We start from the raw sequence: 25,642 nt of genomic DNA, 5'->3' as shown, positions 1-25,642 counted from the left end.
TCCAACTTGTTCTTGCTACATGGTGCTGTGGAATTTTAAATTATCCATATAAAACCAATTGCTGATTGGAGCACTTATGTTTAAGATCTTGTAACCATACCCAGATGTATCTAACTCTGATGTTAACGGTACAAGGGTTGGGCAAAATAGGAGAGGCGAGAATGAATCTCCTTAAAAGATCTCTCTTTTAATCTTGATCTAATCCGTTTTGATACATCCATCATTGTAATGTAGCTCCATTGTAGTTTTCCAGTTGCTCATTGTTGTTTCCATAAATTTCATTAGTTTATCATTAAATCTGTACATCTGTAAGGTCTTTAGTATCCAACTATGAGGGACACTATCACAGGCTTTTCTGTAATCTATCCAAGCCATATTCAAGTTCCTTTTCTTCTTTTTGCAGTCTTCTATGATCATTTTATTTATTAGGAGCTGATATTTGCATCCATATGAATTCCTGACACAACCTCTCTGTTCGTCCGGCAATATATCGTTCTTTGTGATATGGTTCTGGTTTATTTCGGTTAAAATCAATGTGAGCACTTTGTACGATGTTGATAGGCAGGCAATTGGTCTATAGTTTTTGGGGTTCACTGTGTCCTTTGTTCTTTGGTAGTAAGTATCTTTGTGCTGTTTTGAACCAATCAGGCAAATGTTCTATTGCTTGGTTATATGCATTCAGCAGGTGTTGATTTAGCGCTGGGAGTTGTTTGAGCCAGAAGTTGGGAACCGAATCAGGGCCCGGTGACTTCCAGTTGCTTGTTTTCTTTAAAGCAGTGTAACTCTTCTTGGCTTATGTCCACCCATGATTGGCATTCTATATCACCATATTTCCGCTCCTCTCTCTTTATACACTCTGCTGAATGGTTTTACTCTCTATTGGTCTCCAAGATGGTACGCCAAAATGTTTCGGTTGCTTCTTTCTTCGGTGGTTTTTCAACTGGTATCTGTTCTTTACCACGTTTTCTGAATAACGTTTTCCTATTGTTTGCAAACATCTGGTTTTGACTGAATTGTTTACTTCTTTTTACATATCTCCTGATTCTTTGGTCTTTTGCTTGCATTTTCATTTTGAGGGATTCTCTTACTGTTTGCAGTTCTTAGTTTGTTATTATTTCGTCTTTCTTTTTAATTTTGGTGTTCTGGTGTTCTGGTGGACCCTGTTGGGTAGTCAATTTTTCGACCTAAGTAAGTAAGTAAGTAAGTTTATTAACGTGACCAAACACTTAGCTAACCAGCTACTTTACAGGAATAGTCACAAAATAAAATAGTAATAATGATAATGAAAGGAAAAAGTAATGAAAAGGATAAATAAAATACTGAAACAGATAAAAAGATACTATTTACAAGATACTTTACAAGATACTATTTACAATGTTTCTAGGATTATTAAATGTTATAGTGTAAAATTATAAAATGTTTTAAAATATATCAGCATGTGATTACGACATGTAGCGGCCAGCCAAATCCGTATCTAATTTCTGTTTCTTGAACAGTTTATAAGAGTCCGCTTTTCTGTATTCATTCGGTAATTTATTCCACAGGTTGGCTCCTTCGTATCTGAGTGATTTAAGTCCGTAATTAGTAGTATTTACTTTTGGTAATGTCAAGATTTTGTCTCCTCGAAGATTATAGTTACTTTTTGTTAGTTCCACTAGGTCGCGTAGTGATTCTGACACACACTGCCTGTTAACTACTTTGTATACAGTAGTAAATATCTTTGCCAATCTCTGATTTAACAACGTTTGGTAGCCAGATTGTTCAAGTAGCATTTCATTCGTCGAGCTATGATCTCTATGAACAAATCTCAGTGCTCTTTCATTGAGTTTTTCCAACTTAGTGGTTGCGCCCTTGCTGCAGAAGTTCCATGTTTCTGCGCAGTAATTGAAGTGCGGTACAATGAACGACTGGTACAGCTTCATACGCGTCTCGAACGGCAGCATTTTCTTCATCCTTCTCAGTACAGCCACTTGCTGACTTACTCGACGACAGATCTTTGCTACGTGCGCATCGAATTTCAGCTTTTTGTCAATCGTAACACCAAGCAATTCCACCTTTTCATTTAAGGGGATGATTGTATTTTCGCATACAAATCTTGGTGGGCCAGTTCGTAGATTGCCTGACCATTCAATGACGGACGCACTCTTCGTTGACATGTGCGACGAGCGATGCGGTATGAATTCCTTATATTTTTACTACTCATATTGGTGAAGATGCTATTTGACCCATAGCAGGAGAGAGTCTATCCCGCACCAGATCTCAACTTGGTATTTCTAGCCCTCGCGGTTTTATTTTATTATCATCATCATCATCATCATCATCATCACTATCATTATTATTATAAAGGGTGTATAAAGGCCCGCATCACGAATGAAGTAAAATACCTACGAATTCCCACTTACATACCTATATCCGAACAGTTTGCTTTTCCTCTTGTCTTTGTGCCCCAGATTTCATTGCCTCTATCGTCTACACACCAGCAGTAACCAGTTGATTTCTGGCACTGCACAGTCTTGAAACCGCCATCATCATTACAGGCGGGAGAAAAGACAATGGAAAGGTCTGCAGACCATGCACTAGCTTGCACTTGATCCTTAGTGCACAGGCTAGCTTCATCTTTAAAACAAAAAAAGGTTAACTTAATTTCCCGGCACAACAACATTTATCCCGTGCAATGTCATGCTGCGAAAGCACAAAGATTTACGCTTACCAGGGAGACTGGTACAATCTGGTTTGCCTCGAACCTTTGTGCCGCTGTAAATATAGCCATCTTTGTCGCTACACCAACAGAATCCAGATGCTGGATGACATTGGACCTTTTCGTATTTGCCATCACTTGTGCATTCTGGAATGAACAGTCCAGGGACAGCAATATCATTCCAACCAAGAGCGAATTGACGCTGACGCAGACAGCGGGGAAGTTGCCCTAAGATATGACAACAAGCGACAAAGCACTTGAGTAGAATGAATGACAAGCTTTCTGCTTTTATCGAAGGTTCAGCCAATGTATGTAAGGATATACCAACAGGGTTGCCTTGTTAACGAAAAGTAAGAATTACCTCGACATACCCTAACTTGATGGATTAAATTACCGTTGAATTCGTTGCGCCAGCAGTAACCTACCTTCTTCGAGGCACAAAGGAGGGCTTCCTCCTTTGCGTGTTCCACGTATTTCCCGACCATTTTTATCTACACACCAGCAGTATCCACTGGAGCCATGACACTGTAGACTTCTGTATTCCCCAGAGGGTTTACAATTTGGCATGAAGCGACCTGGGGGAGGTATTCTGTCGTATCCAAAGGCCTCAAAGCGCTCTCTCAAACAAGGGGTCAGGCCAGCTGTTAAATTAAAAAGTAGGTGCTCGTGTGTACATTACAACTAATTTTCAACATTAAAGCATTGGTGGCTGTGTGTCTTGACTGTTCATGACAGTATTTGATAATAAGGTGGGGGTATCTGTTGTCGGTCAAATCGGGTCTCAGGTTGAATCCGTTATTAATGATCTTCATTTTGACGAGGTTGAATATGCTCTGTCTTACGTAGACTTTAGAAAAGTCCTTCGACTAGATACGCGCGGAACGAAGGACTTTTCATACTTGATTTGCGCCAATTTTAGCGACCCAAAAACGGGTCGCTGAGCTAGGCCAATCAGAGTAGTCTCGTGGACCCCAGGAGATAGAGTTGTCAATCAAAGTTTGCCACACGCAGTGAAGCGTGACTTCCAGACTATCAGAGGAAAATAATTCAAGAATATCTGTCTTGCATGTATCTGTTTGTGTCTGCTCCAACCAGAGCTGGGAAAAGTCTGACCTTTAAACTAGTCCCGTACGCTTTTGGTCGCTTTTTTGGTCGTATTCGTAATTGTTTCACTGATTTCAATCACGAAAGATTTGGTCTCCAGCCGCAATTGTCGTGGCATTAGAGCGACATATGTAGGAGACAACACATTTAAAATCTTAAGTATAAACTGGTGTTTGGAAGTCCCGAGGCGATTCTCAACGACTATCGACACATTTTTCGTCGGATGGAACAAGAAAATTAAAAATGCACGTGTATTCATCGACGAGAGTCATTGCATCGCTAAATGGTCAGCAAAAGTTTCACAAAGATGTATCTTTTAATCCCGGTCTAGTACGTCTCCTACACCTGAAGCCTACCTGATCTTTCATGAGTGAAATCAATTGACTTTCTTGACGATTCGAAACTTTCCCTTACTTGCTAATCTTTCGAATTAGTGTTTCGTTTCTATCAGCACAAATCACGGCACAAGTGTTGGTCCAAAAAATACCACTAGAGATCTCCTTTCCAAGCGGCGACTCGAGATTGAAAGTAAGCTTTTGTTTTATTTAATCTTTGTTTCTGATACCTTTAGCACAAAGTCAACAAATTTCCTCTTTCGATTTCGTAGAAACAAACATGTTCGATTGTTTTCGTCGGATTGCGCCATCAAGTGCAGGACTTGCGAATGACGTCATCCCCTTTTTGGCGCGAGACGCAAATGAAAACCTTGCAAGCGAGACAAGTCGACCTCTCGCGACTTCGTCGCTCGCTCATTTACTTCGCTTACGAATATCACGATTCGCTCCCTAAAACATTTTCTCCTGGGATTATCGTGAGGTCGACTTGTGGCAAGTCTATGTCTTACGCATTTCAACATATCTTCTCGATGTTTCGTGTGAACTTATCGGTTTCTGTATTCGTACATCCATTCGTATCATCTTATTGGTTTCTGTATTCATACACCCATTCAGTCACAACATTACAACATAGTAAGGGAACAGAGAGCACCAGTACTCGAACTCGGACCCTCCAGATCTATAGTTCTGTGTCTCCGCCACTACACTAAAACGACGAACATGCTCAACGCAACACAGTTCTTTTTATTATTTACTTTTTTATAATAGGTCAGTTGATATCCATGTGTAAAAACCTAAACTAATCCTAACCTGGCCGTATTTTTTCTCTAAGCTTTATTTGGGCTCCGAAAAAAGTTTCCTCAATTCATCTGAGTGCGTATTCAACCACGGTAAATGAAAATCACCAACGGATTCAGCCTGAGAATCGATTTGACTGGCAACATATCTACTGAACTGTGTCAAATTATTGCTAGTTTCTTTAGTTAGTACAATCGTGAAATGATGCAGTTGATTCTCCGTACAGTGATATCTCCATTTTCAATAGGGTTATTTCTTTTCTGACAGATTTCTCAGCAAGGAAACCCAACCTTGAAGTGCACTTCGGGTGCCAAAGCTTTTTAATCGCAGTATTCAAAGAGATGGAACTCTCTAGCCGAGGTTCCTTAAACTGTGGTCCTTAATGTTTTAAGAATTCCGAGTGAAGCATACCGGTATCATCACAGAATGGCCTTCCTTTCCGTCTTGTCCCCAGCCACTCGTTTCCGTTCTGATCAACACACCAGCAGTACCCAGTTGAAGGATGGCACTGGACGGTTTCGAAAGAGTTGCGTTTGGAACATGTTGGGATATAACGCCCAAATGTAAGAACAGTTTTCGATAGCTCCACTCTTTTTCTTTGGCACAATGTGAGCTTAGATTCTATAATCAACAGAAAAGAAAAACGCCTGTATCACAGAGTTTTAACCCTAACCGCTTAGCGCCCTTGTTCATGGGTAGATTGCTGTAACTGAAAAACATAAGAGGCGCCGCGCGAGAGAAAGCAGAAATCAAAACACAAGATAGCATTATTGAGGGAACACTGCCTTTCGGTCCGTATTACTACCGGGTTGCGAGACATACGATTCTGAGTTGAGTACGACACTAGGGAAGTTTGGTGACACAGTTTAAGAGTTAAAGTTCCCATGTTATCAAGGGAAACTTGCTTTGTTTCCAAGGGTAAATTTTCGGGTTTTGATGTCATTTAACTGGTAACCGGCACCAGTTTGATTTAACCGGTACCATTTAACGATTTTGGCGGGCTTCATCGCTCATGACGTCAATGTCCTAAATGTTACTCTTGGAAACGAAGAAAATTGCCTTTGACAACGTGGGAACTCAAACGTTGAAACTTTGTCCCAAGACTTCCTCCTGCAGTACTCAACTGAGAATCGTAGTCACCCGTTCCTTTTGTCCAGGAAACCCAACCTGCTAGAACAAACTCACAATTAAGGTGCCTAAATAAAGGAAAATAAATGTCCCTGCAGTAAAGTAATGTATACACCTGCTGAAGAGTGACTTCATTGCTACGGGCCTCAGCTAGCAGCAACACTATTCGTGACCGTGTGGGACTGACCGTGTGGGGTCTGGGCTCTGTATATGCGTTTCAAAACGCGTTCACAGTGATAGTTCCGTTGGTTGGTAGGAGATGATTTTGGAAAAATGCAGTAAGTTTTATCAGTGGCATTAGCTGGTGCGTAATTGACGTCATGGAATCGCTCTTGTGCAATCGTCCATCAGAAGTTAAGGTTATATCTTTTTCAACAAATTTTTCATGTCAAATTCAATTTTATCTGTCGCGGGAAGTATTCAGCAAGGTCACGAACGCCTTAATGGCATTTCCAGGAGAAAATAATGCTCTTTTGCGTGTTTTCAGCGTTATGGTGTGCCGTGTCATGTCCAGTGAGAAGCTGGGATACAGCCTCAATTGACCGAATTTTAATCGAAGAAGACAGGACGAACTTTAATGCAATTGAAAGTCAAAATATTCCAGATACAGAGACACGGTCTGTTAATTATCTGCCAAAGGAAGCTCGCTGCTCAATCCACTTATCGGTTTAAGACAATCGCCCATTGAATCAAACATTACACATTGGTCAATTAAGGAAAATGTAGATATATCAAATGTTCTTCCTATCTCTCAAATGCTATTAGTGGTTAAGTTTACGTTACTCGTCGGTTAAAAGAGGGTTACCCATTTATTTTCATCGACTTTTGTGTCATGTTAAGTAACGTTTTAACACTATTTGTGCATGTATGGTCATTCAGATAAAGCTTGTTGTCGTATTTTTCGGGTCCCGTAGCAACACTTCACTTGCTATCAGTAACTCCTTGTATCTCTTTATTTGTTGGAAGTGGTGATTTTATTATTCACCCATATAACTACAGTAGGGAAATTACTAACCAGTATTGTTGCAGTCCGGTGGGCCTTCCTGTCTTGTTTCATAAAGTTCATTACCATACTTGTCCACACACCAACATTGCCCCGCGGCAGAATGACATTGGACTGGATCATAACTTCCATCTTTGCCACACTTAGGAATGTAGTTGCCTTTGGAATCACTTACATCTAACGCAAGAAATCTTGCTCTATCCAACAAACACCTTGTTGGTCTCTTTCGCTCAGAGTGTTCTGTTTTATTCGCTACTACAAAACAAACAACGGTGACATTGATTGAACGTAAATAACAAATATCAGGTAACAAAACGTTTCCTACGTTAATCCCTCCTAATGTTTTCGTAATGTGGGAGGAGGAGGCAGGATGAGGCAGTGTGGCCCAGTTGTTAGGGCGCTTTCCTTGCGATCCGGAGATCCGGAGATTGCGGGTTCAAGACCCGCTCTAAATTTGTTCCTGGTAGTCCCTGGTTCAACTTGCCAACTGCACTTGTAAATAGCACACTGGTTTGCCTCCGGCCGGTTGGGATTTTTAACAGTTATTGTTGTCGTTCTGTTCCGACGTTTCGTTGATAGTGTATCAGTGTATCATTGGCCCTGAAAAGCCCCTATGGGAAGGGTCAATTAAGTATGTATGTATGTATGTATGTATGTATGTATGTATGTATTTATGTATTGGGAAGCGATAACAGTACCGGTACATAGGTTGTTTAAGTGTACGGACCAATAATTTTCATTGCAATTTCTAGCAATTTGAAGATGGTTCATTCAAAAAACACTGAGCTTTCTTTTATGGTTGTTTAAGCAACCTTTCTTTTAACCACAATCCATTTAAATGTTCGTCATACCGATACAATCTACATCCGTTTTTCCACTTTCCACTCGGGTTCCTGGTACTTCCATCCCGTTGTTATCTACACACCAGCAAGGGCCTTCAGGTTGTGAGCACTGGACTGGCTTATACGAACCATCCGAGTCACACTCTAAAACAAATACACCATCCTTTGGTTTGCTCTCCCCTCCCAGAGCAAGTCGTCTTTCTTTCTGGCACATTGATGGTGGGTCTATAAGGAGGAAAAAATGTGGTGACGTCTGTAAGTAATATACAGAAACGGCTTAGCTTAACGGTGTCCTAACGCTCTTCTTTAATAGTTCAGATGTCTTCGACTGTATACGTTCGGGTTTTAAGGAATTCAGGTGCTACCAATTGCGATTTTTGTCCATGCGTTAAGTTCTTTATTGAAACCCTTCAAAATATGTCACACATCATAGCCCCTGTCATTGGACATCGACTCTCCGGAAAAGAACCATTGTCAATTCTGACCTTCCGATTGAGCTTTTGTTTTTCAATCTTCACTTCACTATGCCATTTAGAACCCAGCCACCTTACCTGATTCAGGAAGACAGGATGCCTTTCCTAGGACTCTTGTTCCTATCAGCTCTTTCCCATCATTATCCACACACCAGCATGTTTCCTTTTTACTTCCACCCAGTATGCACTGCATGTTTTCATAAGATCCATCTTTTTTGCATCGTGGCGTAAAACGTGATTCAATAGCACGTTTGGTGTATCCCAAAGAACGGCGAAGCTCCTTCAGACAAGGTGACACTCCAGCTGAAATTGCAAACAGCAGGTAATTTATAAATTCTGTATTTATTCCTTCTATGCATTTTTATGAAAATAGTCATTCAGGATAATTTTGCAACAACCTATTTCATATAACTCGAATTTGTTTGGCTGCTTTGAAAGTGGTCAGCTATACGCTTGGATAAATATTCCTTCCCCTTGCCATACATACGTCAATTTTGAGTCCCTTAAAACACGGACTTGAGGTTAAGTTTTTGTTTCTCTGATCGAACTCTAGTCATTGATTCTTGTTAAATTACAGTGAACCCTACCAGGTACATCACAGTACTGCTTATTTCCTCTGATGCGGGTACCAGGTAACTCATTGCCCATCTGGTTCACGCACCAGCATTCTCCTGCAGTCCTGTCACACTGCATTCTTTCATATCCGCCAGCAGGATTACAACTTGGAATAAAATAAATTCCATTTCTACTTTGACTGACCACTGAATTCGCCAGCTGTTGTTCTTTGATACATTTTGTTGGACCTACATCACGTGCAAAAGAACGAGCATTGCTTTATCAATATACGTTGAATTCACATCGTAATTTACCGAATAAAATGTATTGCCTTTAAGTGAGGAACGGAACCAAGATGCCCAAGGTATATTTTGCAAAAATGCGTATTTTTTTAAAAGTGTGAAAAAAGGGGGAATATAAATCAGCGTCACACTGGGTGAGCCAGTAACCAATGTTTGAAATTTTATGAACAGCTGTTATGAAAGTGTTGTATAAAAAAAAGAACTGCCGCCTTGAACTCAAGGACTAGTTTTAGTGAATAATAGATGGCAATCGCGTGTCGTACCCACTGTGCTGTTGTCGTTGATTATTGACTTTTAAAATTGTCAGGCTTAGCGAACATGTTTACGCATCTCGATTTAGGGCAGTTGTCAAAGTGCATGTTCACTAAACAGTACACTACTCAACCAAATTAGAGCCATGAGCAGGGATGGCACAGTGGTGAGAGCACTCGCTTCCCACCAATGTGGCCCGGGTTCGATTCGCAGACTCGGCGTCATATGTGGGTTGAGTTTGTTTGTTCTCTTATCTGCTCCGAGAGGTTTTTCTCCGGGTAGTCCGATTTTTCCCTCTCCACAAAAACCAATATTTGATTTGATTTGAGTTCATTTCATTAGTGTCCCCAATTAGTGCTCCTTAACACTTATATAAAATTATTATTATTAATATGTTTGTTAACAATAAAGTCCTAACATTAGTACCTTTCTTCACACAATTAGGTTTCCCCCGTACAGCAGTGCTCCAAATCACAAATCCATCATCGGTGACGCACCAGCACTCTTCAGTGCTTGCTAAGCATTGCACTTTTTTAAATCTTCCGTCTTCCTCACACTTCGGAAAGTATACTCCAGGGGCCACAGGGTAACCGGGTAAGTCGACAATGCGGCTTCTCCAACGTTGGCATGCGGTTAAAGTAGCTTTGCATATTGAAAAACAAACGGAAAATTTATTTTAAGCTCGAAAGAACAAGAACTGTAACGCTTTGAAGATAAAATTTTGGCAAAGTTCCTGTATAATAAGGAATGTGCTCTTGCTCGTTTAGATTATTTCAGTGCATCATGCAACGTCGTCTATTAACGTTAAATAAGTTTGAGAATTTCTTCCATATCCAACGATCACGGAAGTAGTGGATTAATGTCTTTCTATCACTCGTATGTGCTTACAATACAATACAATACAATACAATACAATAAAAGTTTATTGTGAAAATACACGTAGCTACAACAAGGGCGTGCTTTCACTGACGTAACCGAAGTCGGGGTCTGTGAATGGACGCCAGCTAATTTACAGGTATTCCACAAACTAAATAAAATTTAAAATTTAAAAACTAAAAGTGGAATATATTGTAATTAAGATTATAACAGTAAAATCTAATAAATATATCATTTATTTAACTAAATACTAAATTCAATAAAGAAGCGTCGAAATTATAAAAATTGTACTAGGTCAACTTGTGCCTCTTTACCTGGTGCTTTGGAGCAATCAAGGTCTTCGTCTTCATTTTTAAACTGCAACGTATCTGGCAGCTCATATCCATGACCATCCACACACCAACAGTGAGAAGAATTACACTGCTTAGGTTTGTAAGTACCATCATTCGCACATTGTGGTATATAACCCACAGACGCTTGGATTCTCCAACCCAGATATCTGAGGCGCTCTCTATGACAAGGGGATTTGGTAACTGTGTCGTGAAGAAACAAAAAAAAGTTAAAAACCATGAAATAAAGACAAAGCATATTAGTTTCCGTCCCTAGGTGTTTTTCAGTTCTTTTCCGAGACTCACCGAGACTTGACCTAAAAAATGAAATATCTTGTAATGTGTAATTTTTCCTTTGTAAACTCCATCTCAAACCAATGATTCAATGTCCAACAAGATTTCCCTCTCGCATGGACGATTACCTGAAGGTCTACAAACAGCTCGTCCCCTGGTGCGAGTCTTGGGGATCTCATTCCCATTTGCATCCACACACCAGCAAAATCCCGATGTATCATGGCACTGGGTACTTTTGTACTCTCCATCTGTGTCACACTCTGGTACAAAGACTCCAGGTGCTGGCTTTCCACTCCAACCCAAGCTCTGTTGCTTTTCTTTCTGGCACTGTCGTAATCCAGCTAGGAATAAATCATTCGAAAAAGATGACAGCTTTTAAACATTCATATGAATCAGTGTTATAGGTACAACGAGGCAAGATTGCAATTGTAGGGAGATAGGTCATTGAAAATGCAGTAGGACAAGAAAATCGAATCAAAAGCCAAAAAAGAGACAAATGTTGCACATGCTTTTACAGCATGTCCATGTCCACTGGCCTAAAAATGTCGCAATTCAAGAATAGGAGAATTAGGTTTTACCATGCTATCCATGTTGCAAAACGCAAAAACACTCTTTACATTGGCCATACCTGGTGTATCACAGTCAAATCTAGTGTCATTGTTTCGGGTCCTGGGAATTTCTCTGCCGAGTCGGTCGACACACCAGCAGATGCTTGAGGATTGATTACACTGAATAGGGGCGAAGCTACCATCACTATCGCAAATGGGTGACCACAGACGATGTCTCCCCTTGGAATCTTTTTGACATACTGTCTCACCAGCTATCAATTTAAGAAATTTATGTCAGTTTTTCATGCGTCTGTCCTGTTGTTACACAGATGCCAACGGCAACAGTGTTATATTTCCAGGGGGGTTTGTTTGTTTGTTGTTTTTTTTTTTTTTGGTAGTCTCAAGTTTTATCATTTGTCGTGGTTTGGTCAGTACGTACTGTCTATCGTTGGCGAGTTTCGTTACGTACATTTTGTCAAAAGTGGCGGTCATACGAAGGTTTAGTGGGAATACATTTCAACACGTGGTCTATACATTTCGTCGATTTATTTCACGACTGGAAAGACATCTATTGAAGATTTCAGATTATCGATTTTGCGCTTGGACTCCAGAAGAGTTTGTTTCGCATGGGAGTATTCTCACGTTCGAGCGATTACTTTAGATCTGAGTGAACTGAGTCGATGACACACACCTAGAGAAGATAAGGTTCAGTAAATCATTCTATGAGATGGATTTACTTCGTTTTTTTCTATACCAGTCCAATCTTGTGTTCTGTTGTTTTTGCTTTGGTTTAACATTCATAATGACTTCAATATTTAATCCATCGATTTCGTTTTGCTTTTTGTACTCCATTCCGCAACATAAAGTCATGATTGCAGGTGCCGGCTGCTGTGCTTTGAAAAAATTACTTGTCCATACAAGGCGCATCATGAGAAGTTCGCATTGAAATTCACTGTTTAGCACAGAGTATTTGTCATCCTATTCCTTTGCGTGTTCCAGGACTAGAAATTAAATGTTTCATGGAACGGCGGAAGTCACGCAAACAACTGATCACTCCATACGAAGGGCAACGGTTCCTACCTTCATGTAACTCACAAGTTAAAGTGCAACTAACCACAATTTTTTTTTCGCAAAACAAAACCTCCTAATTTCCATGACACTTTTGGCGAAAAAAGTTCTCTTATCGATAAAATCCTCGCCCTTCTACAGTTGTTTAAAGTTGAACCACCTCTACCCCATGACCGAGTATTTGTGGGAGCTGGGATGAGCCTTGCCCTGACGTCATCGAAGGAGTCGCTTTGCCGCGTCTTACAAAGCATATCATATGCCCAAGAAGCTCTTTTCGGACAGGTTTTTTAACGTTATTTTAACGGCGTAGTGTACTTCAAAGCGCTTAAACTCGAAAAAAACACAAGATATGGAATCTAGCGACCCAGATTCAGAGAGCATTAACGAATCAGAAGTTTCAGTGGCAATCTTTGAGTATGATTTCGACATTGAAGTGTAAGACGAAGATGACGAAGACGAACGCGCCTTGTATGCTTCACGTTGTGAAAGCAGCATTAACCTTTACCATGAAACTGTTACAGAAATTCATTTCACGCGATCGACAATCCCGAATCGTGCATCCGCGCTTTTTGATCATGAAAATCAATAACAGGACACATGCATGAAAAACTGACATCAATTTGTTTTTTACAATAACAAAAAGGGAGAGGGGTCAAAATTATTCAAAACAGGAGAAGATCGAGAGACAAAAATGCGAGAAACTTCAATTTTATTCAATCTGACGCGACCAAATTCATAACTTGCCTCTCTCTCTCTCTTATTGGCTAATGGGAGAAACGGAAACTTTCTATTGGTTAAAAAATGACAGATCGACGTTTCACACATTTTGCATAAATTAAACTCTTCGAAACGCATAAATTATAAATTTATGTGTCTGTCCGCTTGCTGACAAAAAAAATTGGCCAATAAGCGCGCGCGAATTTTGCAGTCATTGTAAAAAATAAAATTGATGCTTATAACAAGGCTTTACTCACAGCACCTCTGCATGGTAGCATTATTTCTATTAATTATTTGAGAACACTAGCGTTCTCAACTTTGAATGACTAAATCATCAAAATATTACAAGCATCGTTGACGTATAAAGACTGTATAGACAAGTTAACTAATGAGCATGTAAAAGAACGTATAGTATGTCTTCATCAAAGAAACGTTCGTGTTTTCTCAAACGCGCATTCCTCTCTTTATTGAAAATTTGTGGGTTAGTACAATTCCAACAATTTGCTGGAAGCTCAAATAGAGTCCTGAATGCTTCCCTGTAGAGCGCAAAATGAAATCAGAATAGCTATAAACAACTTTTGATTGAAGTCTTTCCCTTGAGGGTAGAGCATCCTTTCTGTCCTGTCACATCATAAACGTCCATACTAGATCTCAGCTAAGGGAAACGAATATCAATCGGATTTTCTTTGTCACATTGCAAGTGCAGTAATCAAAAATACGAAGGAATAAAAGGATATTTACTTACATTGGGATGTACAAGTAGACCTTCCACTGACTCTTGTTCCTACGAGCTCGTTTCCATTATTATCAACACACCAACACTGGCCAGCCGACCTGTCGCACTGTTCAGAGACATAGCTACCATCCGGCCGACAACTTGGGGTGAAGACTGCAGCGGTTTGACCATTGATTTCCCAGCCACGAGATCTCAGAAGATCCATCTCACAGCGCGTGAAATTGGCTGCACAAAGCAGAGGGTGAGGTTCATGTATAAATACGTGTTATTTTAACAGTGTAGTGCTAACGTCTGTCACAGTTTCCGGCCTGACTATGAAAAGCTCTCACATAGCTGACCACAAAATTAGAGTAATTTCATTATACTGTTAACCCTTAAGCTTAACCATAGTTAGTGCATGGAGATGGTTATGAAACTGGACAAGTTCCTTTGTTTCATGATTTTTTCCGTATTTCTGGCCTTGACCCTGCACAAAACAAGCCTTTTTTCGAGAAGATAACCAATCAAATCCATCGATTAAATTATGCGCAACTAATTTGCAAACCCGTGCGAGGCGAAAACAAAAGAATGTGCAGAGTCACGGTCAATTCAACATCGGTTGCAACAACATTGTTCTCGCTTTTGAAAGTTCTAAGGTTTCATAACCAGTCCCTCAATTAACTATGGCTTAACTTATCAAGGAATCAAACCAATAACAGAGTATGAAAGTACGTTTCTTCAAACATCTGCTGACAATCGCTTCAAAGTAAGTCTTCCCTATTGTGACCCGTTTGTGACAGCTTACTTGATTGTTTTAAGCTCATTCGCAATAGGTCACTTGGGATAATACCATAATACTCATTGTTTGTCCCTCCAAATTATAATAAGTATTGTTTTTGTTTTCTCTTGGGACCATTGTAAGTCCCAAGAGAAACTGGAAACAGTGCTTATGCAAAATTTGGGGGGACAAACAAGGAATATTATGGTATTTTCTGAAGTGGCGTATAGGCAGAGGCATCAATTGATCTCCACTCTCAGTTACTCCACCGAAAAGGCGTTTTCCGTATTGCTTGCATAGCGTTCAATTTTGTAATTAGGAAACACTTTCTCTTTTTTTAAGAAAAACTAACCTTGATAGCATGTCGGCTTTCCGTGAGTCCGAGTTCGTGGTATTTCCATTCCCGCATTGTCAACACACCAGCAGTATCCAGTAGATTGGTGGCATTGTATTTTCTCAAAACTGCCATTGTAAGTGCATTGAGGTACATACACCCCAACACCCCCTAGGGAAAGTGCACCCAGTGCAACTTTGCGGCTCCTTGCGCAAGGTGCATCGTTTACAAGATGGGAATAAACTTTGTGACCTGGAACACTCGGCGGTTGAGGAAGACCTTCAAGTAAATTGCAAAGCAATTCTTTAAATGTGTCACTTATAAGTAACATTCGATTTGGAAACAGCACACCATTGATATGTTAAATGCAGGGTCTGGAGAAAGTAGTGTAGCAGCTCTCATAACCTGCTATTGTTTGGTATCGTAAGCAGATTCTATTGTTTTTAGGTCTAAGTCGTTGTTTCAATTATTTGGGTTTTTAGTTTTTGACTAAGGTATTGAGCGAATCAGATTCTACGTTACGAGACCAAGCCACACGAAATTCGTAAGTCAGACAATACCTATACATAACAAGACTAAAATTAACTTACTCCTTTAATTAATTACAATTGAACGGCTTTTTTTTTTTTATAAGCGCACACTCCAGTGAGGATGTGACCTTTCCGACTCGTGAGCCAACAGAAAAGGTGAATTGTCCGTAGGTACAAAAAACTGCACGCTCTAACACACAATTGACAAATAAGGAAGACAAATATGCACAGGCGTTATAGCTCATACAACAACTAAATAATGGACCACAAGTTTTTCCTTCGTCAAAAAAGTCATACCAAATTTTCTGCAGTCTGGATTGCCAACTCCCCTTGATCCTAAAACTTCATAGCCATCAGTACTATCGACACAGAAACAGACTGAACTCGAAGTGTCACACTGTAGAGTCTCGTAATGACCACTGTCGCTGCGACATTGTGGCACAAAATCACCGGATGATGGAATACTGGAATAGCCAGTTAATAGATGAAAATGATGCTGACACTTGGTCAATTTCGCTAAAAAAGAAACAGATGTTATTAAGAACAGTTGTTTATTTGTGTGGATGATGGTGTACTTTTTGTTGTTGTTGCTGTTGTTCTTGTTCTTGTTTTTGTTTTTGGTTTAAAGAAAATGTGCTTACCGGGTGCTGCACAGTTGGCTTTTCCTCTCACGGTTGTGCCGGGAATCGGGTTGCCATTCTCATCGGAGCACCAACAATACCCACGCTTGTAATCGCACTGAACTGGATCGTAGTTACCATTATTATCGCATTCAGGAATAAAAGCAGTAAAATATCCAATATCTTGCACCTGATTACTAACACAGGCAGGCACGGAATCTGTACAAAACAAGACAACATGAAAAGCGCGGAAAACTTTATCTTGGACTTTAAAGAAGTCCGCCATACAGGCGACTCGAATTCAATTTGTGTCTGATTATAACTTTTTATATTTTTCACATCAATTCCATAACAAGGCAAACAAGGATGGGTTGCGCAGTAAAATAAATCAAGAATACAATACTTATCTCAGCAGATTTTTACCTGGCGAGGGGCACCTTGCAGGCCCAGATTTTCTAGTCAGAGCAATTTCAGTGCCATTGTCAGTCACACACCAACACTCCGCGTTATTCTGCGAATCACATTGGATGTTAAGATATTCTCCGGAAATGCCGCAACGCGGGAGATAGCTGTCACGACTTGGAGGTGACGAGATAAAATCGACTTGCTGCTGCTGACATCGAGTAAGTGGTTCCTCTAGAAAGTATGAAGTGGAATAAACGACAGTAATTCAAAACAATTCGAATAAATAACGAAGAACTTTGAGCAATTAGCTCTTAATATTTTAAGAAAATTGGAATGTTAGAATTTTACGGATCAACAAGTCTTCCCAAAAGGTACTGTCACTGCTATGTTTGCTAATGAGGGCGATTTGTATCAAATCACAAAAAGGTGGAAACGTTTATTGGAAGATATCTTGACAACACGGCGACGATATGTAACTAAGGCTGAGGATAAGGCACGCTTGGGGTCCAGCGACCCCCCAAAAACCAGTTTACCTCATCATAGCGTACGTTCAAGATCTATTTGCGTTACATAATACTATCACATTTCGTTTGGCTTCCTTACCGCTTTCAGGACACTCAAAACCTGTGACCACAACAGACTGTAAAGTGATGCGTCCTTTTCTTCTGTTTCCGTCTTGATCAGTACAGAAGCAGTGTGGTCCATGGCACTGTAAATTATTAAAGGAACCATCTTGTTTACAGCGGGGGACAAAGCGTCCCATAGACGGGTTTTTCCAGAACTCCTGGTACTGCCTTTGGCATAGAGTAAGATTTTTACCTGTGGATAGAATTGGAGAAACGTTTAAAAAACATTCTATAATGCCCTAACGACAAGCCTAAAAGACGACTTAGCAAGTTGACGGTAGAGCAAGATGTCGACTAAGTGAAGCCTTCGACTTAAAAGGACATCTTCAATGTTCATCAGCCTCAACGTAAAACATGACACCTCTCCATCATCAATTAAAGAATTATTTCATCAACGTTGCTAATATTGCAAACTCCAACCTAGAAGGGTTTCTAAGGGTGTCTCTTAGGAGTTTTTCTTCAACAGGTTATAATGGGGCTTAAAGTAGACGTGTAACGACATTATGTTCTACGATATTTTAATTCGATCAATGAGAGATGATAAAATAATTTAGTAGAAGTCTTGGTAAAAGTCAAGTGCTTTACAGTTTTAATGTTCAAAAAACGCAATATATATATGTATGAATGTACTGAATGTAGGTTGCCAATAAGCCCTCGCAGAGTGTTAGGGTTAGGGTTAGTGAAACAAGAGCTATGCATACAGTTACAGGTAAAATGGACTACATTCCGTGGTCGACAAATTTGTTTCGTAGAACCAAGTCCCACTCTTCAGGGTCGTACAATGATTACTATCTCTACAGGATTACTGCAGCATCATGTAAAAAATAACGAGAGAAGCTTATTGGAGTGTACAACTTTAAATTTGGTTTAAACAAAAGATCATAATTCAATTCCAGGAATAGAATTAGATATAATTAACAATTTACTACGTTTTTATTTTTATCTCCTGCTATATGGCGTAAAGCCCAAGGGACAGTTGCCTTGTAATTATAACTTTTTTTAAAAATAATTTTAATCATATTCTTTATCCCATTGTTTATTCTTTTACTTGTAAATTATTTTACTTTGTAATTTTTTTCCTATTTAAGACCTAGTTTGTAAATATTTTTTATTTGAAGTATTTTTAATACAGTAGCCTATTACTGAAGAAGCCCGCAGGGCGAAACGTTCAGTAAAGGTTTTTTTTGGACACGTGAGAAGTTCGCTGTTGCTCTTTTACTCTACCTACAATTATCGAGTGTAAGCGTCTTGTATCCACTGGATCACAAGTGTCATCTTCTTACACAATATATATATATATATATATATCTATAATAAGTTAAAATGCGTCGAGCCAACAGAGATGCTTCTGCGCCAGCAGGATCCTAGAGGATTCACAGTCCAAACCTCGAGAGGTGAATTTAAAACTAGTATGAAAAACGAGGACGGACAACTTCGAGCGAAAGAAAAAATATACATACGGTATAAAATCTTAAAGATTAAAAAATATAATAAAAAGACGTTAGACGGGTTTTTTCAGAACTTCTGTAATGTTATGTCATTCTTTGAACTAATTGTAATTTATTGATCACTTGCACTGCAACTGATGAAGGTCACTGACCGAAACGTCTTCTTATTAAGTTTTTTACTCTAAGGTTTTTTACCGTATGTATATATTTTCTTTCGCTCCAAGTTGTCCCTCCTAGTTTTTCATACTAGTTATATATTATATATGTTATTCACACTGCTGCGAACTTATATCACAAACACTACGTAAATTTACATACATGTTGGTGTTTTGGTTAATTGTTCTGTTGTAGCGCTTTCGTTACATGGCAAATTGTTTGCGGCGCTAAACCGTACAGCAGTTCAACTAAACGTTGGAATTTATGCTTGAGCGAGAAATTTGGCATTATCTGTGAACCAGAGCGATGTACATTGAACAAAAGAAACGAGTTAGTATTATCATGCAGGCACCGAGCGAAGGCGCTACAACAGAACAATTAACTTAGCACCTAAACACCAACATGTATGTAAATTAACGTAGTGTTTGTGATACAAAAATAAGTGTGCAGCAGTGTGAATAAAACTCCTGAAGAGTGAGGCTTCAAGCCTTACGAAACAGGCCTGTAAGGCAATTATCGTGTAGCTATGTTTTAATTCTCGCAGCCCTCTCGTTGCCATGTTTGCGAACACTTAAAAATAGGAGAAAGTTTCACGTCAAAAATAACAGGAAAAAGATATTCCATTAATTTCGAGCTGAACTGTGATTCAACCAATGTATTGTATTTGCTGAGTTGTAAAGTCTGTGGTCTTCAATATGTGGGATCAACCAGTACTAGGTTTCGCCTCAGATTTAATGATCACAAGAGTCGTATTCGAGCTCATGCTACACTCTCATTGGATGACAAATCTAGAGATGATTTAATTTATCAACACTTTAATGGCCAAACCCACAAAGGCATCGAAGATCTCGATATACAATTAGTTGATCAAGAAAATGATGAGAGGGACCTAATGGACAGAGAAGGACAATGGGCGTATAGGCTGAGGTGTGTAAAGCCCCATGGATTGAATGAAAGCGATTTCTTTTTCAGCCAAAATAAGTCGTCCCGAGTACGAAAGAGCTAAAAATCTAGTCTCTGGAAGATATCTATTGTTTTGTATACATGCGTGCATAATTCCAAAAACGTGGGCGGAGTTTTGTTTTTATGGCGCGCGCGGTTTGTTTCCTTTGTATATTCAATTTGTAATTCTAAATATGGCGTGTTACGCGTTTAACGGCTATTCACCCTGAGGAAGACCGGTGTATCCGGTCGAAATATAGGTGAAGGATACAAAACGTATTGTTTTACTCTTCATTTGCACTCTGCTAGGATGGGTCATTGCCGCTAGCAATTGCGCATGCTCACTAGCTCGCTAGTTTGAGCACTCTGGCATGGCTTAGATGTACCACATGTGTTTGGGGTGCCTTTATAAACTTAACCTCCATCCTAGACATCCTATATGTTTCTAAGTGCGTTGAATATGGGTAAAATGAGGTCATCGAAGTTGTGCCCTAATCTTATAATCCTGAAAGATTTTACCCTCCTGCAAAGTAATGTAACCTCACCTGGCGTGGCACACTGAGGGGATCCTTCTCCAATACTCACTCTTGAGCCTTGTAATTCATGACCTCTTCTATCAGCACAAAAACAAACTGAACCACGACATTGCACATCATCATAGCTGCCATCCGGTTTGCAACGAGGAATGAACACTCCTAAGGCAGAGCTTGCAGATTGCAGTTCATACTGGTATTGACAGACAGTAGGTTGTACATCTGAAGTCAACAGAAAATGCACACTTACTTCTAATTTAAAGATGAACATACAGGTAAAGGCAAGCCTAAAAGCGGAGCTCCTCAATGAATATTCATCTTGTTTTCAGATATTTTTATGGTCTGCTTACCATATGACCAGTCCAGCCTGCTCTTTACTATAATTTAGTCTATCTTCCTGCTATTGCTCCCTTTTACCATTTTTTCATCACCGTTATTCAGCCTGTTTTCTTGAGCTAGTACTTGCTCTTTTTTCCGCTCCTCGTCAATGTAATTTCTTTTCTTTATTCGGGCTCTTTCTTGCTCTCTCTATTTTGCCTGTTTTCTCGTGTCCTCGGTAGCTCTCTCTAACGTTTAGTTGAGCATCTCTTACTGGTCGTCTGTTTAATGTTTTTTCTTTCTATCTCTCTCTTCTTTCCTCGTCGTACGACATAATAAAAATACTTGACTTTATTTAGGTTGCCTTAATAATGTTTGCTTGTTTTACTAAAGCGATACAACGTTATGCCATAAAAATCGCAGGTTACAGCAGTGCGACATTTAACGTAATGGCTTACATAAAAAGTTGAACGTACAGGTTAGGATACATCTTCTTTTCGAACGAAATGTAACTATTTTTTTACACGCATTCCGTTTTTACAGTTACACTCAGTCTGTATATGTCAGGCTTTGAAACTGATGATATGGAGTCATCGGGCCATCACTACTTTTTACAATTCATGGCAACTAACAAACAATAATAAAAATAAAGATAGTAATAATAATAATAGTAATAATCATAATCATAATCATAGTCATAATAATAAGATATATATATTTTTTTTTTTTTTTAAAGAGCCACTGGAGTTGCGCAAAAGACCCCATACAAGGCACAAAAGTTATAAGCTATAACGCTAAGCTGTTATTACCAGACTTATTCTTAAATGGTTGGAGGAACGCTCTGCTATTAGAAGCATGCATAAGCCCAGTAAAAAGACCACAATAGATACACTGTGAAGGTGTAGCTTTGTTTTGCCGGAAGCAAACCCCACTCTAGATTTAAATACCTGTGGAAGTGCAGTTTGGTTTTGCCGGAAGCTCTGTCCGAGACCTAGCAATTTCATCTCCTCTCTCGTTTACACAGAAGCACACAGACCCCTGGCATTGAGCATTTTCATATCCTCCGTCTGTAGTACACAGTGGCTTGAAACGACCCTCTACAAACTCTCGTTGACATGGCGTAAGAAGTGTACCTATTTAAAACAATGGTGTAACTCATCGGTTAACGCAAATTCTTGTTCTTATAAGTCTGTCAAATACAATTCAAAAAGCCTTTTTAAATCTTGTTCAACATTCTTTGGATGCTAGGCTCATTCTTAATTCGAAAACTCAAGAAATGGTTTTCTTCTCTGTCAGAAAAAAATGGTCACCATCATAAACATCATTACTATCGATAATCATCATCATGACCACCATACATAAACACATCATTAACGATTACACCCACTTACCCATTCCAGCGCAGGTGACAAAATCCTTTGACCTAGTTCCACGTTGTTCAACACCAACATTATCAACACACCAGCATTCCGCAGTGAACTCTGAACACTGTACTTCTTCAAAATTACCATTCTCTTTGCAGCGTGGAACAAAGCGATCAGGACTTGCTGGCGATTGAAGAGCCTTTTCAACTGCAAGTCGGCATTCTGTTATTTCTGGTTCTAAAATGGATGGATATTTTTAGTCGACACAACTTTCTTTCAGCAAGCCGCTACACTTAATTCCTTCCATAGCATTTTAAAGGATACTGATTTCAGTCAACTGATACACGATTTGTCGTACATTTACTTTAAAGAAAGCCTCAAACACTCATACGGTTGTAATTTTTACTAAGACATTCATCGATATGCACATTTTCTTGGCCAGGTTCGGTTATACTTCTTTAAGTCTTGACTACCATATGAAGCTGTGGCACTAATAATTTAGTCTTATAGTCTTCACAAAATGAGTTTGATGTGTAATATATGTTATAGATAATGATCCTTTTACAGCAACTCCGTTGTATTTGCTACCGAAAGAAACACATAACAACGATGGGTACATGGGGAACAGTACGTGAGGGTCCTCACTTGAACATTTGCAAGAGATATCCATTGAAAAACAGTCCCGCTAAGCGCAAGAGGAACTGAAGTACCTCTCTGTCCAAAATTTGCTCTAAAACGCTTATTACCTGGAAACACTTTAATATCAGGAAGGGCTGCAGCTATTACTGCACTCTTCAGTGGATCCACAGCATGATGAGGAAAACAATTATTAGGATCGCTCACAATAGCTTTTAGTTCTATAGGATCAGAGTGGGCTCCGATGCCAACTGCAAATATCTTCACGCCTTCCTTTCGAAGTTCGTCCGTGGCGTCGCGAAGAGGAACAGATTTGTTTTCGCTCCTTTCAGAGCTACCAACAAAGACTACAAGTACCTATAGGAAAAAATTCATTTCAATAATAGGAACACTTTAAAAGCGAGTGAAGTTCCATCCGATCAACTGTAGGGATCTTTATGCATGCTCCATGGCCGCCTCTTCTGCTCCCTCTTATTATGACTAAACCATAATGCTGTTGACGAATTGTTGTGTGCCTCAATGTCTTCACTCTAACCTTAGCATCCTTATATAAAATCAGGTATAAAGGTAGGTACCCCAGCTGTCATTAGAACTATGCAACAAGTGTGTGTTACGAGTATTTGGATATTTCAGCTGTGACTTTCAAGGTGAGGTTTTTCATCCTAGCTGGAATGAAACTGGCTAAGCAAGCACTTGGAGATTGAGTGGAACTTAATTGTGTCGCTGAATTGCCTGGCTGAGCAATTCTTTTTACAAGAACATGCCACGGGGTTCATTTTTGATAAAACAAACAAACCTGCGGAGTAACATCACTTTCACTTCCTTGCATGGGGAAAAATAGGTCCGATGCCACAGTTTGCAAACCGTCACCAAGTTTGGCCGCACCTTGATCGTGTGGGGTCTTGTCAAGGAGATCCTTTACTGCCTGAGTGATATTGTTTGAATGATACAGAGGATCGCTGAAGTTAAACAACACTCTTGGGTTATCACTGTAGACTGCAGCTCCAACACGTGCAAGGTTACCGCTTATGTTGAAAGTATCAACTATCTGCTTTGCAATGTCGATTTGTTCAGCAAAATCTGAAGGACTGATTTGGCCAGAATTATCAAAAAGGAAGCCGATTTCAACTGGCACACTGATGATGTCATCTGGATAAATAAAGAAAACTAAAATTATGACATGCCCGTTCTCTGCTTGGATCTGCTTACTGCTACGGTAAGACATCTACAAAGAGCGTGGCGGTACAAAAATTTAAACCCAGTCCCAAAAGTGAACTTTGAGAAAAATGTGTGTCAAGATCTGTCAAGGTTGATGACTTGAGTTGTGTTGGAGGAGCATAGTTACAATAATAACAATACAACACAGGGACGGATTCATACCGGTCTCCACCGTTTTACGGAAATCGTTCCGAAACACGGGAAACGGAACTTGGAAGAGTTAAAATCCCAAAAATTCCACAGGGAGCATGCTCCTGGAACCCCCTAGAAACTGTTTCGTTGTTTGGGAAACCTGTCATTGCTTATCCTAGATACGCCCCTGCAAAATCATAAAAACACTATACAATAATAGCAATACAACATCATAAGGTGAAAACACGAGCACCTCCAAATCATGACCAAATCACGATCATGATCACCCTACTTCCTTTTGCTGTAGTCCGCTGCCACAATGCTAAGCGCAATGGATCAAAATTCATTGTAATAAGTACCAACGTAGGGTAGCGATAATACCTTCTTTGCCACAATTTGGGTCCCCATTTTTTCTGGTATTAGGTATTTCCTTTCCGTCTGCATTAACACACCAACATAATGGTCCACCACTTTGGCATTGGGTCTTCTCGTAGCTTCCATCTGGTTGGCATTGAGGAACAAACGTACCTAGAGGAGCAGTACCTGTAGGGCCTAGGACCTGCTGTCTGTGCTGCTGGCAAGGAGTGAACCACACTAGAAAGATTAAAGAAAGAATTCAAATATATCATTTCTGTTCTCGAAACAGACTATGGGTCATCGCATGAAAGACACAAAATTAAATGGTTACGGTAAAGGTGGTGTTCAGTTCTTTTCTAAGACCCTTTATCAGTTACCGTGATGCACCAGGGTTTGTTTATTATGAAATGCGATGCAGTCACCCACGACCCGCAAACAACAACATTTTTTGCTCATTTCAGATGGTAGCGGAACAAAAACACTCAGGGTGAAACCGGCCGGTTTGTGTGTCAATGTATTTACTGAATTCGACTTGATCCGTGCAACGGTCGCAGCGGAGTGTTCTTTGACAAACTGATTTTTCTCTTCCAGACATTGCCAAAGCAAGAACGATCCAGTTTAAGCGATCCTACTTAATAGTTGATGTATTGAGTTGATGTTTAAAAATGCCAACTCGTTGGTCATTTGAGAAGGTGTCGATTTTATCATTGACTTGCTCATTGTTTTTCAATCTGAACCGAACTGTCACCGTGAAACGGGTAGGTTTGTGTGTAGATTAACACAGCGCTCATGAAAGGAATTTTTCCCCCTAAAAATCAATGAACAATTACTCACTAGGTGTGACACAATTTGGGATTCTTTTGCTTTGTGTTTCAGTATATTCCAGCCCATTGTTACTCACACACCAGCAGTTTCCGGTGCGAGCATTGCATTGCACAGCTTGGAAGCTTCCATCCAAATGACAGAAAGGAACATGGTTCCAAAGCGCTAACTCTCCTCCGGAAGCCCTCTTAACGCGATCTTCACAAGATGAAAATGGTGCTGGAGGGAAAAAACATTTTAAAATACACATTTACTTATCTTAGTTAATCTTGTCATAAAGGTGTACAGATGGTTATAAGATATCACACAATTTACGAAGAGCTCATTTGAAGATTCAACAACAAGCTACAAACCTACCTCAAAAGCTACCGCCATTAAGGTACTAT

At 39.7% G+C, this 25,642-nt stretch overlaps 1 protein-coding gene across 1 annotated transcript in view; it reads right to left on the bottom strand.

The window, feature by feature from the left end:
* LOC138007322 (uncharacterized) overlaps positions 1 to 25,642 on the bottom strand; it is a 227,884-nt gene that overhangs the window by 157,163 nt on the left and 45,079 nt on the right. The window contains exons 43-67 of the mRNA XM_068854143.1: positions 25,269 to 25,475; positions 24,459 to 24,671; positions 23,524 to 23,876; positions 22,838 to 23,084; positions 22,119 to 22,328; positions 21,675 to 21,860; positions 20,422 to 20,631; positions 17,308 to 17,523; positions 16,723 to 16,935; positions 16,321 to 16,518; positions 15,977 to 16,195; positions 15,168 to 15,428; positions 14,068 to 14,283; positions 11,618 to 11,809; positions 11,118 to 11,330; positions 10,681 to 10,899; positions 9,917 to 10,132; positions 8,969 to 9,184; positions 8,460 to 8,684; positions 7,918 to 8,133; positions 7,079 to 7,321; positions 5,347 to 5,556; positions 3,124 to 3,339; positions 2,711 to 2,926; positions 2,407 to 2,616 (exon numbers count right to left, since the gene is read on the bottom strand). Coding sequence (XP_068710244.1) covers positions 2,407 to 2,616; positions 2,711 to 2,926; positions 3,124 to 3,339; positions 5,347 to 5,556; positions 7,079 to 7,321; positions 7,918 to 8,133; positions 8,460 to 8,684; positions 8,969 to 9,184; positions 9,917 to 10,132; positions 10,681 to 10,899; positions 11,118 to 11,330; positions 11,618 to 11,809; positions 14,068 to 14,283; positions 15,168 to 15,428; positions 15,977 to 16,195; positions 16,321 to 16,518; positions 16,723 to 16,935; positions 17,308 to 17,523; positions 20,422 to 20,631; positions 21,675 to 21,860; positions 22,119 to 22,328; positions 22,838 to 23,084; positions 23,524 to 23,876; positions 24,459 to 24,671; positions 25,269 to 25,475 — 5,541 coding nt within the window. The remainder of the gene's footprint in view (positions 1 to 2,406; positions 2,617 to 2,710; positions 2,927 to 3,123; positions 3,340 to 5,346; positions 5,557 to 7,078; positions 7,322 to 7,917; positions 8,134 to 8,459; positions 8,685 to 8,968; positions 9,185 to 9,916; positions 10,133 to 10,680; positions 10,900 to 11,117; positions 11,331 to 11,617; positions 11,810 to 14,067; positions 14,284 to 15,167; positions 15,429 to 15,976; positions 16,196 to 16,320; positions 16,519 to 16,722; positions 16,936 to 17,307; positions 17,524 to 20,421; positions 20,632 to 21,674; positions 21,861 to 22,118; positions 22,329 to 22,837; positions 23,085 to 23,523; positions 23,877 to 24,458; positions 24,672 to 25,268; positions 25,476 to 25,642) is intronic.

Source organism: Montipora foliosa, chromosome 1 (genome assembly GCF_036669935.1).
Source record: "Montipora foliosa isolate CH-2021 chromosome 1, ASM3666993v2, whole genome shotgun sequence".
NCBI lineage: Eukaryota > Metazoa > Cnidaria > Anthozoa > Scleractinia > Acroporidae > Montipora > Montipora foliosa.
Note: the sequence above shows the minus strand (reverse complement) of the source record. Positions and strands in the feature narration are given on the sequence as shown.